Consider the following 18477-nt stretch of genomic DNA (forward strand, 5'->3'; position numbering starts at 1 on the left):
TTGAAGTAATATTAATTGATAAACTTGATTAAGCATTGAGAGTGATCAAATATTTATCATTTAATTTATCATTTGATATAAAGTAATAAGTGATAACATAATATTATTATATGTACACGGCATGATGTTTGTTCACTTTTGTCATTTGAAATGTTATCTTTTTCATACGGTTTAATCAAATTAACTCAATATAATTTGCATTAAATATTAAGATAGGTAAGAGAAACAATGTCTCCATATCAAACTATGGATGTTACTGTATTTTAATTTTGGTTTTAACCATTTTACAAACGTCATGGTTCGTTTACCTAACAAATTAATTTATATTTTATATTTTAATTATAAAACGAAACGTTTACAAAAAATGTCCTCTAAGGGCTAGATAAATTAGATCATCGACGGTGTTTTAAACATTGCTATATTATTATATGGGCGACCGTACTTTTTTTATGTTCTCGTGGATAATTTGTGTTAAGGTCACTTCCGTTTCACAAACAACAAACTAGCTGCGGGCAACGGTAATAATTGTAAATACAATTACCAGGGCTACTCACTGAGTAGTGCGACCAGGATTCCTCATTTTTTTTTTTTTTTTGGTGAAAGTGGAAGGGTCATGAATGATGAATGTCAACAGTTTTTGTCAACACGTGTTTGCGGTTAATGAATAAAATCTATACTAAGTGTATATTATCGTTACAAGGTATAATGTCAGCTGGTTGTAAGCCATCCTTCTTCTAGTTGCGCCATTGGAGTTAGAGAGTTAGATATCAACACACAGAAATTCACAAATACATAAATGATTATGCCGATACAACGCGAGCATAATAATATGGTGTATTATACATTTATACACGAATAATGAATAATATTATAACAAGAAAATAATAATAATAATAATAATAATATGTATTATAATGAGACGTCGGGCTTTGGGTTTGCCCGGCCAGCAGCACAACAAGGTTAACTTAGGTAAATGTCGTCGGGCGCCGGGTCCAGTTGGTGGTAACTGTTGCGCCGCTCGCCGCCCGACCGGTAGACGTAAGTGGCCTGGTTCTTGTTTTTGAGTATCGACTTGGGCGTGGTCCTCAACGACGACGACGGGGCGGGGGCTGCGGACGGTTCCGGTTTGGACCGGTGGTCGACCATCATGTCCGGGACGGCAACCGAAGAGGCCAGCGAGGCGTTGGACAGTCTGAGGGTGTCGCACGTCCGTTGCATCTTGGTCAGCTCCTTCCTGAGGGTCTTGTACTCCTCCAGGAACATGTCCAACTGCGCCGTGTGATAGTCGTACGTGACGGACGCACCGTCGGACAGAGACAGTAGCGAATGGTTGCTGCCAGCCAACTGGTTGTGGTTGTGCATCTGGTTGCCACCGCCTCCGCCGTTGTGGTTGTGGTGATGGTGACCGCCCCCGCTCCCTCCACTGTAAGTTCGCCGCCTGGACGACAGCGGATCGAGTATGGGGGTCTCGGCGGTCGCGGTGGGCAGTGCAGCACCGCGACCCACCGGCGTGGCGGGCAACCGGCGTTCCCGGGCGGGCGACGACGGCAAGCTGGGCGGGGTCCAATAGTAAGACGAGTGGTGTTGGTAATTATTGTATCCGCCGCTAGAAGACCCGCCGCCACAGCCAGTCGTGGACAGGTTCAAGTAACTGCTCGACTTCTGACCGGCCGTCAGTTGCCTAAAAAACAGTAAGTATGTAAATAGTACAGTATAGTACATTCACTAATCGGTGAGATATTAAATTGTATTTTATAATTCATTGGTGCGACTCGTGTTTTTTTCTAATAAGTATAGTATATTATTATGTAGTTATTAACCGGTTCCGATCTGCTTCGTCCGTGGTTTGTTTTAAGGTGAGAAATATATTGTGTTAAATACTTTATTTTGTTTTATATTCACAATTATAATAGGTTGATAAGGACAAGTTCACAATAACTGGGAGTGTTGTTAATTTTGTTAGGGGTCCTGACATAATAATGTCTACTTTGTTGATGAGTAGTACGTGAAATATTTTTAATAAACGCATTTAATCATTAATTTACTATATTTTATCTATTTTCATGGAGTTTAAAAATATAACGCAATAAACCGTGTAAGCTGACGAATTAAGGGGTAAATTTATAATTGATTATGAAAAAATAACTGCCTTATTTAAATAAAAACAACACAAGTGATGAAACAACAAAAGTTTACACGATTTCGCGTCTATACTTTCCATTGAGCACACATACAGCGGGTTTACAACGCGGTAGAAACTACAACAAAAAGTTTCAATATGCTTATACAGCTCACTTCGATCTTGAAATTATGATAAAGTTCGCTTTGTTGAATATCCAAAATCAAACAATCCAACGAATATTGATGTTCGGTTTAGTTTGGCGAAACCACTATTAAACTTTACCGGTATGAACATGGTGTTTAGGAGTAGTGTAATGCAAATGTTGGTGCATAAGCTTGAAACCGCGGACAATAATTTTACTTGTGGCTTATGCATTTTATTTGTGTAATAATACTTAGGTCGATTTGGTGTAGAATAATTGTATTAAACGTTATATCAAGTATGGTCTTAAAATTTATGTTCGTGAGTTATGAAAACAATTTTACATATTTGTAATCTGTTAATTATTTTGCTTATAATATCTATTTAATAATCGTTGTAAATATTATTATGATTATTATTGTTCGGCGTGAGATAACAGTTTTTTGGGAAAACATATTTAGAGTAATTATTTACTTAATTAATTAATTAAATGTATAGTTTTTTATAGAAATTCGTTTATACTTATCTAATTTCCTAAAGTACAAAATATGCTATTTGAGCTAAACTTATTAAAATATAAATACACTTATTATTAATATTCTACCCAATAAAAGTTCAAAAATCTAGAGTTTAAAATAACTAAATGAACAATTGAAAACTGTAAACATGCGTTGAATATTTTATGAAGAGTAAATTAATAATTTTAAATCACCAAATTCGATAAGTACATTTTTAAGATCAACTTTTGTTCTCAACTATTATTTAAATAATAATAATATTTTTAACATTAATTTAAATTTGAGACAGATGATATGCAATGTTAATTTTAGAATTTTGATAAAAAATCTTAAATTATTATAATAGTTATTCTTAGCTCTTTAGTAATTATAAACGATTTTATAAAAGTTTCATATTTCACAAAATATTGATCGACGAAGTTTAAATATTTAACATCATTATTGACTGACAAGTGAGTCAAGAATATTATAATTATAAAAATATATTTTTTAATATTTTATTAAAAATACTTGTTAAATATTATCTTGTTCTCTTCTTAATAAAAAATTAACTCAATTACCTTAAGAAGATTAAATTTCACAGTGATTTTAATTGATTTAATAGTTAGTACAAATTTGATACACTAATTAATATAAAATAATTATACACAAAACTTAAAAGCTTATGAGTGCTAAAAAATTAAAACTGTTATAATATATTTTTTTTATGATGAAAAATTAAAAAAATATAACTACCTAATTATGTACAAAAAATCTGTATGGAAATTTATATTATTTCTCATGTTTCGATTTTAATAAATGTATAGTCATAATTTCAAATATTAAAGTTTAAATTAGTGATTTGTGATACTAATAAAAATGATAAGTTTATATTTCTTAATTTTTAGTAAGTGTCCAACACTCATATTCAATTAAACTAATACAATTTCGACTTTGTAGATTATTTTATACGCATAATATTAATATTGTAACTTGGTAAATATTTGGGATGGAAATATGATGAATATAATTATTAGAACAATAAATTATCTTTGATTTTAAACTCACCTTATTTTTAGAATAAATTATTTTCGTTTTGTAATATTTATTATACACTTAATTAGTGTGTAATTAATATTATAATACAGTATTTTTGTCAATATTTCAGCATTATATTAAAATATTATATACTAAGTCATGTAGTTATTTGTTTTTGGACAATTTTACTAAAATACAAATTCGTTTAAATTAGAAATACAAAAATATTAAAACTGAAACGAAAATTTAGGTCAACATAAATGATTAAAACTTGAATTTATCAAGGATATAATAATATATTAAATCTACAAATGTAAAATATGCTTAAATACATGTTCCTATAATATATGCGAGCACTATTATCTGAATGGATTACCTATAACTTATTTTATAGTAATGTATGTAATAGAGGAAAATATTTGATTTTTCAGATATCTTATATAATTTGTCAATACATAATATATATACCTTGGATGATCAGATGATATGGACGAATCAAAGGATAGTTGGCTTTGACTGGTATTGCTGCCACCACTGCCACGACTTCCTAGTAGTAAAGGCGATTGACTCTCCGACGGCCTCGGTGTGTACATGGTATTCCTTCTGATATTTGAGCTTATTCCCGATCTATCATCATGATTTCAAATAAAGAATCATGATAAAAAATAAAAAAAAAAAACAATCTTTATTATCAAATAATAATATTTAGAATTATTCTTAATGTATACATTATATTTTTTATGAGTCGTATTCATGTGTTCATCGAGCGAACAGAAATCTTTATTTGTTTACAAAACATTAACACGTAAAAGGGTTTTCAAATTAAATCCTATGACACAAATTGCATTTTTAATAAATTAGTATAGTATAATACTAAATACTTGTAGGTTATAAAATATTACAAGTTACAACTCACCTAGGAAGTGTTTGTGAAATCCGGCGGCCTTTGGTCGGAAGTAATGTGTCCAATAGGTCAGGCACATTTTTTGTATTAAACAATTCTTGCCGCCCTGCTGCAGTAGTGTAAAGGTGGCCGGCGGGAAGAGATTCTTTATGTAGGACATGATGATGTAACGTTACTTCACCCAAGTTACACTCTAAATAAGTTTTTGGTTTCCCATTCGCTGGTTCATCCGGCAAAATACGTGGCCTATTAGGTAAAATAACAAAAGATAAAATATTGTATATTAGATGTTTTCAATAATATGTAGTACAATAAGTATGCAAAAGTAATTAATTATCCATTTGAATTGTATCGGGTTTTATCAAAAGTTTATTTTAATGTCATAAATATATTTTAGTAAAATGTATGCCCCTCAAATTATAATTGGAAGTAGTGTCGATGGACACTCCCTTCCATCACGTTTCCATGTCTAGTATATTCCATGTTATCTTATTTACTTATTGCATTATCCTGGTTGTAAATATCTTTGATAAATGATAAAAAAATAAAAATAAAATGTATTGTAAAATTATTATTGTAGTAAATAAATCATCAGTCACGTATTATTATCGAACCATTTATCAATAAACCGTTCATTAATTCGTAATAGTATACTATTGTATATATTTTAAATATGAAAATTATGAAATTTAAATTTGACATTATTGTTATTCACTCTTCGAAAATGTTATTTTCTAATCATTATAGAAAATAGAAAATTAATAACCATATTGTTGATGCCAACAAAATAAACAACATCATTTTTATACGGTTTACTTATTTATTTTTAAAACCATTATTATTCTTTATGCGCCTTTGACCTTGTTATTTAAATAATAATGGACGGTTGTCGTCATTCAAACATGGTGGAACCATATTATAATAATAGATAAACACGGTTAAAATCGGTTATAAGGAATTCACAGTATTTTTTTTAATTTTATTTGTTTGTTACCGAAACAAGGAAAAAATATAATTTTTAAATGTATGTTATAATTTGACAAACTACTTTTAGTGAATAAATTATTCACGGTAAAATAAAAAATATTGACACAATCATATTTATCATTGTTATGAATATAAGTATAATATTTATTAAGTATTTAATTAAAATTAATTTTTCTAATAGTTTTTACTTGTGATACATGGTATAAATGCAATTATATAAAATTTACAAACATTACACGCATTTTGGGTAAAATTAAAAAAAAAAGATATGAGTATATTAAAACATTGGAAAACCTAACCTAATATTATCTAACTTCTAGAGTAATTATTATATATGAAAATAATTATTATAAGTATTATAAGTATATATTATATAGTATTATTATAAGTTATTATTATATATAATAATTACTGTAGAAGTTAGATAATATTAAGTTAGGTTTTCCAATATTTTAATATACTCGTATCTTTTTTTTTTTAATTGTACCTAACATTCGTGTAACGTTTGTACATTTTATATAATTGCATTGTGTACTAAATCAACCATTTTTAAATATAATGTATAAAAAACACATTTTTATCGATAAAACAAAATTGATTTAAGAAATCATATTAATAACAGTTAAAAAATAATTGTTTTACTGAGTTATCCTTTTTAGGTAAATTTTTTTCAAATAAAATAATCATTATTGTATTTAATACATTTTTAAGTTTTTTTTAGTTGAAACAATTAAATAATTTCTCGAATAACATAAATATCTAACATAACAAAACCATTTATGTATTATTATATTACCTATAAAGATTAAAAATGTATAAGAATTGTGACAGTTGAGTATAGGTACTATGAATAAATGGATTGTTTTAAAAGAAAATTAAAATGTTACATTTCAAATTTTTAGTGGAGCGATAAATTGTATTGGTCTGACGATAATGTGTGTTTTTTTTTTTGTGTGATTTTATTTATCTTTTAGGAACAGTAGTAGTTGCTTCTTTGTGCTACTAGTGAACATTTTAATTTGTATTAATACAACAACATTTTGGAATAAAGACCATTGATGATTGATATACTTGGGCAGGTAACACAAATAAAATATTATTTAAATTATTGAGTTAATTTTTTTTTATGTAAAACAATACGTCATAAATTAATAATAACAATAATTAACTCTAGTAATAATTATATGATATTCTTGGATTAATGTTTTCAATCTAGCTACATGAAGGAATAAGAAGAAATTCTTTGTTGTTCGATTACAGACTCATTTGACTGATAGGGAATAATTTTTCTTTTTACTATTATTACATTTTTTATTGGTGAAAAATACAATAAAATTAAATTTAACTATTGTTGACTGTCCATGAGCTATACTCAATTGTTTTATATGAAAGTTGCAATATTTCTTATAATTATTCTTTCCAAATTTAAGAATTGGTATTTCTCAGTACTTTTAAATACATATTTATCAATAAGTAACTCATATTTTAATTTTTAATTTGTAATATATTATTATAAGTTTGCCTAATGCCCACATTAAAATAAATTTAATATAATGTAGTTCAAAAATTAGTTGGTAATGTTATAAAAAATATATTATGACTAACAATTCTGATTTTATTTATCGTCCAAGCATGAATCAGTACTCGTATTTTCGTTGGATCATGACCAGTTCAATATACCTTAGTAATATCCAAAGTTTATTTTATATCTACGTTTCTTCACTGTCTTATCCTCTGCGTTTTAAACAAAACTTAATGGTAAATGATATGAGAAAACCAATAAGCCAATGGTACATTATCGCCTAAGGATTTTGATCAAAGCCATATGCGACACTTATAATATAAATGGTCGTTTTCTTATACAAATCCACTAAATGCCGTATTTTATCTTAATTAGCTTTTACTTAATCAAATATAACTAAAACTAATGTTTTTATTTTAAATTAAAATATTATCCTTCGTGAATCAATAAATATGTATAAATGTATAACGTATTTTATACATTTTTTTTTTCAATAATACTTAACTTTATGTATTATACAGTGGTCATATTAAGAATGTCTTTATATTACAACATTTAACAAAAATCAAAATTTGATAAAATATTAGTAGAATATAATATCTATATAATATAGATGGTTTCAAATATAATATATATAATAAATATATTTTAAATTGTACAAATATTTGCGAAAAATAGTTGTATTATTTTAAATTTTGTAATGTTTTAATTGTTTAATTACTCAAATCCGAAATTAATAAAAAACGATTTAATTTTTGTGAGTATGCTAAACATAAAGGTTAAATTTAAATAGTTGGTTAATATAACTTTTCCAAGAGATTGTTCTTAACTGAAGTAATGTTGAACAAATATTAAAACACGCTATCTGCTTTTGTCAAATCTTAGATTTGCGTGACATTATGAACTGAAATTGTGATTTTTGCATTATAAAAGTTGTCAACCTTGTTAAAGAAAGAAACAATGTTTAACTTGAAACAAGAATAAGTTATCGATTATACTATAAAAACTTACTTAAAAATATAATATTTTAGAGAAGATTCACTAGGAATATTTCTAGTTATAAAATAATAAGTACAATTTAAAACAAGTTAATACAACTTTTTACGAGTTATAAGTTTAAAATTAAAGACATTTTGATGTAATACATTATAATCTTGATTGATACTTACTCAACGATAATGATATTTTAACGGTATAAACAATTGTTTTGTCGTCGTATATGGTATATGGCATAATATGAAATGTTTAAAAATTATTCTAACTTATTAACAAATCTAATATTAAATTAATGTTTTATAATTATAAATATTATACTTATATATAACATATAAGTTAACAGTATGAAATATTTGATAATGAGAATATTCGGTGGTTTTATCTACAGCAATATGGTAAATTTTTTATTTACGTCATATTGAATTATTGTTTCTTAATACAAATATAGCCAAACAGACACGTTATCTTCAATATAACAATATAACTAATGACTATTAATTAAATATTTTCTAGTGTAATTTTATTGATTCTCGAATTCTCGATATTAATTTTGTATTGATTGTATTTTATATTTAAGGTGACGTTTGATAGAGTTTCATTGTTAATCACCGAAACATAGCAATTGGATTTACTCGTAGAATCATCATTATATGACCTCGTTTCATTTTAATATATAAATTATTTCATCAATTTTGTAGTATAGATGTCAGATTTTTGGAATGAAAATAAAAAAAAAATTAAATAAGGGAGATATTGGAACAGGAATTATAATTAATTATTCCATAGATTAACTTTTATTAGATATAGTATCTTTTAATATATTTTTACTTGCATTAATATTTTGTACTTGTGTATCACTTTTGAGTTTTTTTAGAGTATAGTAGTTCTATATTACGAATACTTCAAGTAGTGATAGTTTTTCACGCTAATATGATTGCTGTGAGTAATAATAATATAAGTTAAAATTCAAATTGCATTATTTATAATTTTATTATTTACGAGTATACTCTGTAGTAATTAAAAAAATTAAAGTTTTTCTATTATATCTTAGTTAATCCAACATTCTATAAATATATATACTAATATTAGTAATATTAAAATCGTTGCATTGTTTTTTCATGTTTTTTTTTTATGAAGGTATTTTAATTCATTAGTGTTATTGTTAGTTTTTAATTAACTGTATGTTCTGTTTTGTATAACAAATGGCATTGTAGATATAGCCAATTTTAGATTCTGAGTGAAACAAGAATTTCACAATATTTTATTTATTTTAGTTTTATATTTTTTTAATTTTGTGTCTGAAGTCACATTTTTGAGAAAAAAAATTTGCATCAATCTTTAATACGGACAGTTTAAAAATAGGAAATTTTCAGTACTTTTAGCCTCTATAAAAAATATACATAAATACCGTATTTTTTACAACCTTTAAAGTTCCATTATTGATAAATTTACGATATTTTAACGAAAATATAGATAGTTAAGTGTTAAAATATTTCATTTATAGTGTAAAAAATTATCATATAATTTTCATGATTAAATTAAAAAAATATTTTGACTAATTGTATGCTATTTATTGAACAATCTTAATCACATTATTCTACGATTTGTAGGTATTAGATTGTACGTTATAATAAACTTAGGTGATGCAATATTTTTAGTAAAAAATAGTTTGCTCTTTTGAATTTATATTGATAATATTTATATTATATAATATAGACATATTTAAAAATAAATGCTGATTGATTTGTCTCTTACGTTTAGAACCTTTTTTTGTATACAATGGTTTATATACTAATAATTATTTATTGAATTTAAATTTAAAACATCCATTATAGTGACCTGTATAACGATGAAGTATACTTAGAACTTACTATTAACACCGCATATCGAATTCCTTTGTTTTTTAAATTTTTTATACACATTTATTTTACTATATGTATAACAATTTTGGACTAATAGTAAGTAGTTCTATTATTATTTGTTTTACGTTTTGCTTTTTTTACATTTATGAAGGCAAAAAGCAAATTAATAACAATAAATCCATACATTAAATATTATATACATTATAGTATATTAAATCAAAATTAATATATGAAAGTCAAAAACTATCGATAATCAAAATAAATTATTCTTTTTATGTTATTTATAGGTGTCTAAAATAACTTGCATCCGTATTTTTTACATAATATAATATACGCTATGGTTAACGCTATACCTGACTGTCAACGTAAATCCTTGCTGTAAGATCACAAACAGTTTTATCTGTAAATCTCGGGTTTAATAAAAGACTAAGCAGGTATGTGTCACATATAACATGATTAACATTTTATAGAATTGTGGGTCTCATATACGTATTACTTCTAAAATATTATGGTACACTATACACATATTAAACTTTTGCGACTTTTGCGTAGAAGGCTATTAGTTAAATAACATATAGGTATAATATATTTAGGTATACAGAAAAACTTCCTTCATATAACTAAGTGGAAAATAAATTTTATGGTGTAGATATATTATTCTTAAAATTAGAAATTACTAATTAGTTTATACCGGCTTTTAGAGTTTTTATAAAAATGTTTTATTTTATAAATGTCATTAATTTTTTTCAATGTTTGTCGGTTAAAAAGAAGTTTTTTTATGTTAATTAGCATTTTTTTAAAAATAATTATTTAACAATTTTGATAATATTTATTATATTTTTAATTTCAAATCTTACATACTCTTGTCTAGTTAAATAGAAAATGTTATTTTATTAATTTTTTAATGTTTATGTTATATTGGGTAATGATTATATTATAGTACAGCGTTTCCCAAACTGTGCGCCGCGGTTCCTAAGGGTACCATGATCAATTTATGACGGCACCGTAACTTATAAAAAATTATAATTTATCGTAATTTTTTTTGAGATTGTTGTCAATATAATATTATTTTAATTGTTCAATATACTAATACACTTCTTATTAACAAAACAGAACTTGGTTAGCTAACTATCAATATAATTTATATATAAATATAAGTATAAAAGTAAATACTAGTGATTTGGTAATTATATTGGCTAATTACCACAATGTAAATAACACGAAAGTAAGAAAAAAAAAATAGAAAAATTATAAGATTTGATTTGATCATTTTATTTATATAGTAAAATAAAACCTATTATAAATAATAGTAAGAATCCTCAGTCAGAACCGATTTTTGTAAACAAGTGAAAATGATATATATTTAAATACATTCCACTGAAGTTTTTATGTTATATCCGTAAAAGATTTATATTGACTTATCTACTCGAAATTGTAACACGTCTGATCAATATTTTTCACTAATATCGTGTACATTGTATTTTATCATACTTAGTGGATTTTAAAATTGTAATAAACTGTAATTTTTTTATACAAATATTCATTGCATACTGTAGATACTAATATAATTTTAATTTAAAATACTTGGTCATTAAGCATATTTAAGTGTGTATTAAGAGTTATTTGTCGTAATCGAGGCCGTAGCTAGAAAAAAATTTGGGGAGGGGTGGGTTTAGAGTATAAATATGTTATATTATACAAGTTTTAAATATAATAGGCATTTAAACCTATTCAATCTTATTTCAAGAAAAAATTTCGGGGAGGGTCCGAACCCTGATCCCTCTTGGCTCCGCACTTTCATTTGTTGGTGCTCTGTTGAAAAAAGTTGCAAATATTTGATTCAGACCATTACATATAATCAATATGATTAAACTGTATAGATTAAAAATTATCAATAATAAAAATACTAAAACTGGCGTTATGATGTTACGATCATTGGATAAACAATGGGCAATAAACATAATAAAAAATAAATATCTAACATTTTCAATTTGTGTTCTACAACACGTAAGACACTGTTAGAGGTATAGTGTATTGAACACTATTATAGTTAACGAATAATATGCTTAAATTATTGATATAAGACAATGTTTCTACCATGATAACGATTGACCATGATTGTATCGCTTGAAAAAGAACTTAAAATAATTATTGCAACAATTTTTTTTTTTTTACTATATGCATTATTTGTCTGAATGCAATAAAGTTTTTGCTTTCAGTCATAATAATATATAGGTATATGTAAAATTATATGTTCAATGTATTGCAACATTTTTTACGGAGCTTCAAGTATTCTTTCGACATATTTGTATTATAAAAAGCTTTTGAAATAACTTTATTATAAATAATGTTTTCTCATGTATAAAACTACGCTAACCTGTCAATTATTTTTCCACGCTAACCCTATGAGTATTAACGATTTAATCTTGACATTATTTTTAAAGTAGGTTGCTATATTCTGGATTGGCATTATATGTTTGAAAAATATATAAACGAAATGCCAATTTGGAATTTAATGTATACATTTTTAAATAAAATATCAATACAGAACGTGTTAACTTTAAAAAAAAAATGTTAAGATTAAATCGTTAACGCACATAGAGTTAGCATGGGAAAATAATTGACAGGTTTATGTATATCTGTATACATGAAAAAACGTAAAACTTTATTTTGGAATAAAAGAACTTGAAAAGCTTGTTCTTATTATTTTATACAGTGAGAAGAAAACTTTGGTGAATACGATTAAAAATAAGGTACCTTAAGTCACAGATTGTACTATTGTAAGTATGAAACGAATTTATTTTGTTTGAATTGATCTCGAACAGAAACTTTTGTATTCGTGGATATTTTTAGTAGAAAAAAATCATGACAGTTCACACGGTGAAATGATTATTATTTTTTAATACATGATTTATATGTTTTCAAATGTTATCATAAATAATTCTGTAATAGAAACTTTGAGTGTATTTTAAAATATTTGAAGAAAACGGTTACGACTTTTTTTATTGTTTTTTTTTATTTTTATATAGACAATGTTGTACTGTTAAATTTAAAAAACCAGGCTAATTTTTATAATAAACTAAAAGATTAAAATAATAATATTTTTAAAGAATACATGTAGGGTGATTTCCCAAGTATGCTCATTCTCATATATATTTTAATAATTACATTTCTGATTTTTAGAAATTTTATAATACTTAAGGGCCATATTTTAAAATATTCTTTCAATATTCTTTTTTCATGAATAAAGTAATTTACTGTAATTATAAAAATTTCATTTTTTCCTTAAAATTGTGGAGTAAATAGTTTTTTTTGAAGATGTCGATGTTTATAAATCAAATCCTTAACTAGTGATTTTTGAGTTATTTAACTTCATGCATTATGAACAATATAGGTCATAATAATATGGTTGAAGGTCTTATGGCTTTAATTGAAAATTATACTTATTTATATAATTCATAAACCTTTTTTAATTTGTAAAATTGTCTGAATATAATAAGTACTTGAGTAAGTATTACATCAATTTTATATCTTATGGAAAACAGTTATTAAGGACCATATCATTATCTTTAAATTTAGGTATGACATCGTACAAAAAAATAAAAGTCATCAGCATAACAACTTTTAGAAGAAAAAGAACATTTCCATTAATAAAAAAAATGTAGACATATATATATATATAGAAATATGTAATAGAATATTCCTTATAAAGTTATAAAAAAATGTAAGTATTAGAAAGTATGATCATTAAGGTTTAAATATTTTAAAAACTCTGAAAATCAAGTTTTGAATAAATAAAAAGCAAGCATACTTATGGTGGTTCTTTCTGATAGTACCTGCATATAATTTTACAGTGGCGGCTCGTGTGCTTTGAAAGCGGTTGGGCGATATAAAATTGCTTATTTATGGAAAGTATCGAACACAAATAATATTAATAATAGTTATTTAATACATATATAATGATAATGAAATAATAAAATAATAATTGATTACGAGTTAGAACGGCACAAAGTAAATAATAAACACACACAATTTCGGAATCCGTGCACATCGAGGCATCGGGTGATTAAAATCATCGCCCCGGCAGCAGTGTTATTATTGGGTTCCCCATTCTTAATTTTTGTATTTCAATCATAGTTATGACGGGCGACTTTTAACATCGCCCAAGAATCGCATTCACTGTTCGCGGATTTCGGCAAATTGTTATTGGTAATCGATTCTCAGAAATTGTAAACTCCCATTATCTGATAATGTTTTCATAATATTTATTAGTGTAAATATAGGAAATATAATTTTCATTTTTGACAATAATATTATACTACAATGTAAATTTGAAATTTTCTATTAAACTTATAAATTAGTAATAAATAATAATTTTAGAAGGGGGGCGACCGCCTCATGACCCCTATCTATGAGCCGCCACTGTAATTTTAATTGTTCCGGATTAATTTGATTTTTTTGATTTTTTTATGACAATTAAAATAAATGGAAATTATATCATCAATATAATAGTAGTTCTCTATCACAAATTGATAACGTTCTAGTCATTCTAATGTTGTTCAATGTTTATTGTGTCTCTAAAATGGAATAAAATAGTTAATCGATTTTATGGATATTAGCAAGTTTATTTGTTGTTATCATTATTGTAAGTAACCATTTTTATTTGCTACACGAAGAATGCGATTTGTACAAAACGTTTTCTGAAAAGGTTTTTTTTTTTTTATTTGATTTGATGCATTATAGACTTGAATTAAAACTATTATAGTCTATAATATTATTTCGTTTTTTGACATAGTTATTACTCTTGACAATTAGGTGAAAATTTTACATTAATAAATTTAAACTGTAAAATATATTATCTTATTATTATTTTGAATATTAGTTTAACAAATAATCAATTTATGAATGAAAGATTAAGTAATGATGTGATTCTGACGTATTTAAGTTATTTAAGTGTTTGGAATTATACTGTTAAATATACATATATATTATATATAGTTGTTATATTCACTTGAGACAATATAAATGTGTACTTAGGTATATTGTAAGATACATATGGCAACATAAATACGATAAATATGTAACAAATGATTTATTGATGGATGCAAAAAAAAACTTCGTGTTATTATTGTTCTTAAACAAAGAAAATTTGCATAAAAGTTGTTGAGTAAGCATAATAGGCACGGTGGTGCTGTATTATAATACGTGTTTCTGATAAAACATTTTAATTATTATTATTATTATAGGTGCGCACATACTTTATAAGCAAATAAAATGTTCAAGAGAATGCCACTAAACACATAAAACTCGAATTGTGTTACAATAGTTAGATTTACATAAAAAAGCAATTCTGAAAATTCCCCGTTAAATTGACCTACATAATATATTTTAATAGATAAACGCACAATAATGTCTTAAGACTTTATTAAAGGTGAATACTAACCCAATCGAAAATTGATATTGTTAATTAACTCACACCAGAATTGTTATTGAGTCCTAACACTTAGCACTCCACAGTAGTTGTGGATTAATAACGAGTTAAAAATCATTTAGAGTAGGTAAATTTCGTTTGTCCGTCTACGATTATGATCATTATTAATTTTTTTTTTTTTGATTAACGTGTCAGTGATTAATTATGTTCTCGACTGTGATACCATCTCGGGGTAGATCGCAATTAAAATATACAATATAAAACAGTAATTAGATAGTATAAATGAACGGAATTGATGACGAATTAGTAGAACTGTCAATTATTCCAAATCCGAATAGCCGCATACGAATTTATATCAACCGAAGTGCGCACATAACACAACGATGTAAATATTTTGAAATCCATTCGACAATATTATTGTGATGAGCATTTACCTGTGCGGGACGTTGGTTGTCGGATGGCTAGGACGAGCGGTCGGCCGGTCCGTGATTGACGGTGCCGTCGCCGAGGGCGGCTCGTCGATTGGCGGCAGCCCGTCATAGTCCTCGTGCTCGTCGTGACGTCTGTGAAGCAGTCCACCGGAAGTCGTCGCGGACTTTGCGTAGCCCGGCGGGTCCGGCCGACCGTTCTTGTCGGACGACGACGCCGGAAGTTGGTGCTGGTGATGCTGTACCGTCTTATTGTTGTCTTCTCGGATCATTTCGATCTTCTCGTACCGGTCGAACGGGTCGATGTCCGCATCCGCGGCGGCTGTGTCGAGTGGACCGGAAACGGGGATACCGCGGGAACCGGCCGGGCTGCCTTTGGACCGGATGGCCAGCCCGCACAGGAATATGAGGCAGAAGGACAGGACCAGTATGACGCCGACGATGAGTCCCGGCAGGGCGTACCGATCGGCGCCCAGCACAAGTTCCGGCGACCGTTTGACCACGACCACAGTGACGTTGGACCTGGAGCTACCGGACCGGTTCTCCAGCTCACACGCGTAACTGCCGCCGTCTTGGGCGACCACCGACACGATGGTGAGGTTCGTGTACCGGCCCTCGGTGACCGGCACGCTGCGGCTGGTCTGTCCCAGCGGCCGGTCGTTGCGCGTCCACCGGGACGACGGTATGGGCACGCCGTACATGCGGCACGACACGGTGGCGTTGTCGCCCTCGGTGACCACCACCACGGCCGACACCGGCGCCGAGTGCGGTTCGCACGCGAAGTCGTCCAGCTCGAGCTTGTCCCACGGCGTCTGGGCCAGCCGGACGGGCGTCTTGCACACGGGCGGCGCGCCGTACGGCACGTTCCGCCGGGCCATCCACTCTCGCAGCGGCCGCAGCTTGCACGAACAGTTCCACGGGTTGTCGTTGAGCTGGACGCCGTGCAGACGGGTCAGCGACACGACCGTGGACGGCTTGACGTCGCGCAGCTGATTGTTGTCCAGCCGGAGCCACTCGAGCGAGTTCTCGAGGCCGGCGAACGCGGTGGACTCGAGCAGCGCCACGCGGCACCCGGACACGTCGAGCCGGACCAGCCGCGGGACGTGAGCGAACGCGCCGTTCGGCACCTTCATGATCGGGTTGCCGTTGAGCCGGAGCTCCCGGAGTTCGGGCACCGACTCGAGGACGGCCGACGGCACCACCGGTATGCTGTTGTGGCTCAGGTCCAGCTCGACGAGGTTGTTGAGCTTGCGGAACGCGTACCGGTCCAGCGACTTGATCCGGCACCGGGACATGTACAGCTTCTGCAGGTTGAGCAGGTCGGCGTCGGCGAACGCGTCCTTGCCCAGCCGGTACAGCGGGTTGTCGGTGAGGTCGAGCAGCTGCGTGCCGTAGTCCAAGTGACGCGGCACGGCCGTCATGTTGGCCGACGCGCAGATGGCCGACTCTTTGCCGCTGCGCCACTTGCACTCGCACGCCGCCGGGCAGTCGGCCCGTGTACCGCACACCGCGCACGCCGACAGCACCAGCAGCACCGCGATCAGTCCGCCGCCGGCCATCGCCGACGTCGACGACGGCGCCGGTGACGATAGCATTGGGCCGACGGGCGCCGCCGCCACACGCCGCACCTCCAACCGCTCCGCGTCTCGTCGTCGTCGCTTACGACCGGAGTCGCCGCGCCGGTCATAATGCAATCCGCACGCCGCAATGGTACCTGCAACACGACAACCAAACCCGATGTGTTATTGCACCGCGTTACTGTGTAAAACTCGACCGCGACCGTAACTGTTCTAATATCGTACGAAAATCATATTATTATTTTAGAACTATACGCGAGGCAATATCGAATCGTATTTTTTTATTTAGATCTGCTGCGTCAGATCCTAACTCTGTGGGTAACGAGCGTTTTGTCTTATTTACCACGACACTTGTTTTTTATTTTCCGAAGCCGGATGACATATTTTTTTGAACACCGTCGATCGATATGCTGTTCCGAGTATAGTTTATCGTACCCAAACACATCTAATGTGTAGTAGAATTTTTTCCAAATTTTTTATTTGTACACATTATTAATTTTATTTGTTGCGTTGTTACTGTAAAATTACAGTCTGAACTACTAGATCGTTTAGTCGTTTAAAAACGTGCTGATGTTATACGCGGTACTCGTTAGGATTCTTCGTATTCATTGGACCTTGTTAAGTTATTCAGTGAACAGTGTTAAAAAATATTTTATTCTTTTATTTTGATTTTATCGAATAAAATTTAACGCGTCATCATCAAAAACCTAATATTTTCTGTTTATCTGGCTGTTTATCAAATCAACTGTGTTAAAATGTTGATATAAACGATAATAATAATTATATTACTTAATATTACTTTTTATTTGCGATAGTTAATTTAATAAAATTAATTACTGTAAAACTAAAATATCATATTATATAAGTAAATATATTATTTCAAAGTAATTTTCAGTAATGTTGTATTAAAACACTAATGAAAAAAAGATACTGCCTGATAATTGTAGGTAAACAATGTAGTATAAAGGTGCA

The 18477-nt window shown here is 29.8% G+C and overlaps 1 protein-coding gene across 1 annotated transcript; it reads right to left on the bottom strand.

Moving 5' to 3' along the window:
* Positions 1–17523, bottom strand: LOC113560612. The gene is made up of 4 exons (XM_026966597.1): positions 15935–17523; positions 4715–4948; positions 4267–4425; positions 1–1681 (listed from the first exon to the last, which is right to left on the bottom strand). The coding sequence occupies exons 1-4, from the start codon at positions 17521–17523 to the stop codon at positions 961–963; spliced, it is 2703 nt and encodes a 900-aa protein (XP_026822398.1). The 3' UTR covers positions 1–960.
* Positions 17524–18477: the final 954 nt, after the last annotated feature.

The sequence above is a fragment of the Rhopalosiphum maidis genome, chromosome 4 (assembly GCF_003676215.2).
Source record: "Rhopalosiphum maidis isolate BTI-1 chromosome 4, ASM367621v3, whole genome shotgun sequence".
NCBI lineage: Eukaryota > Metazoa > Arthropoda > Insecta > Hemiptera > Aphididae > Rhopalosiphum > Rhopalosiphum maidis.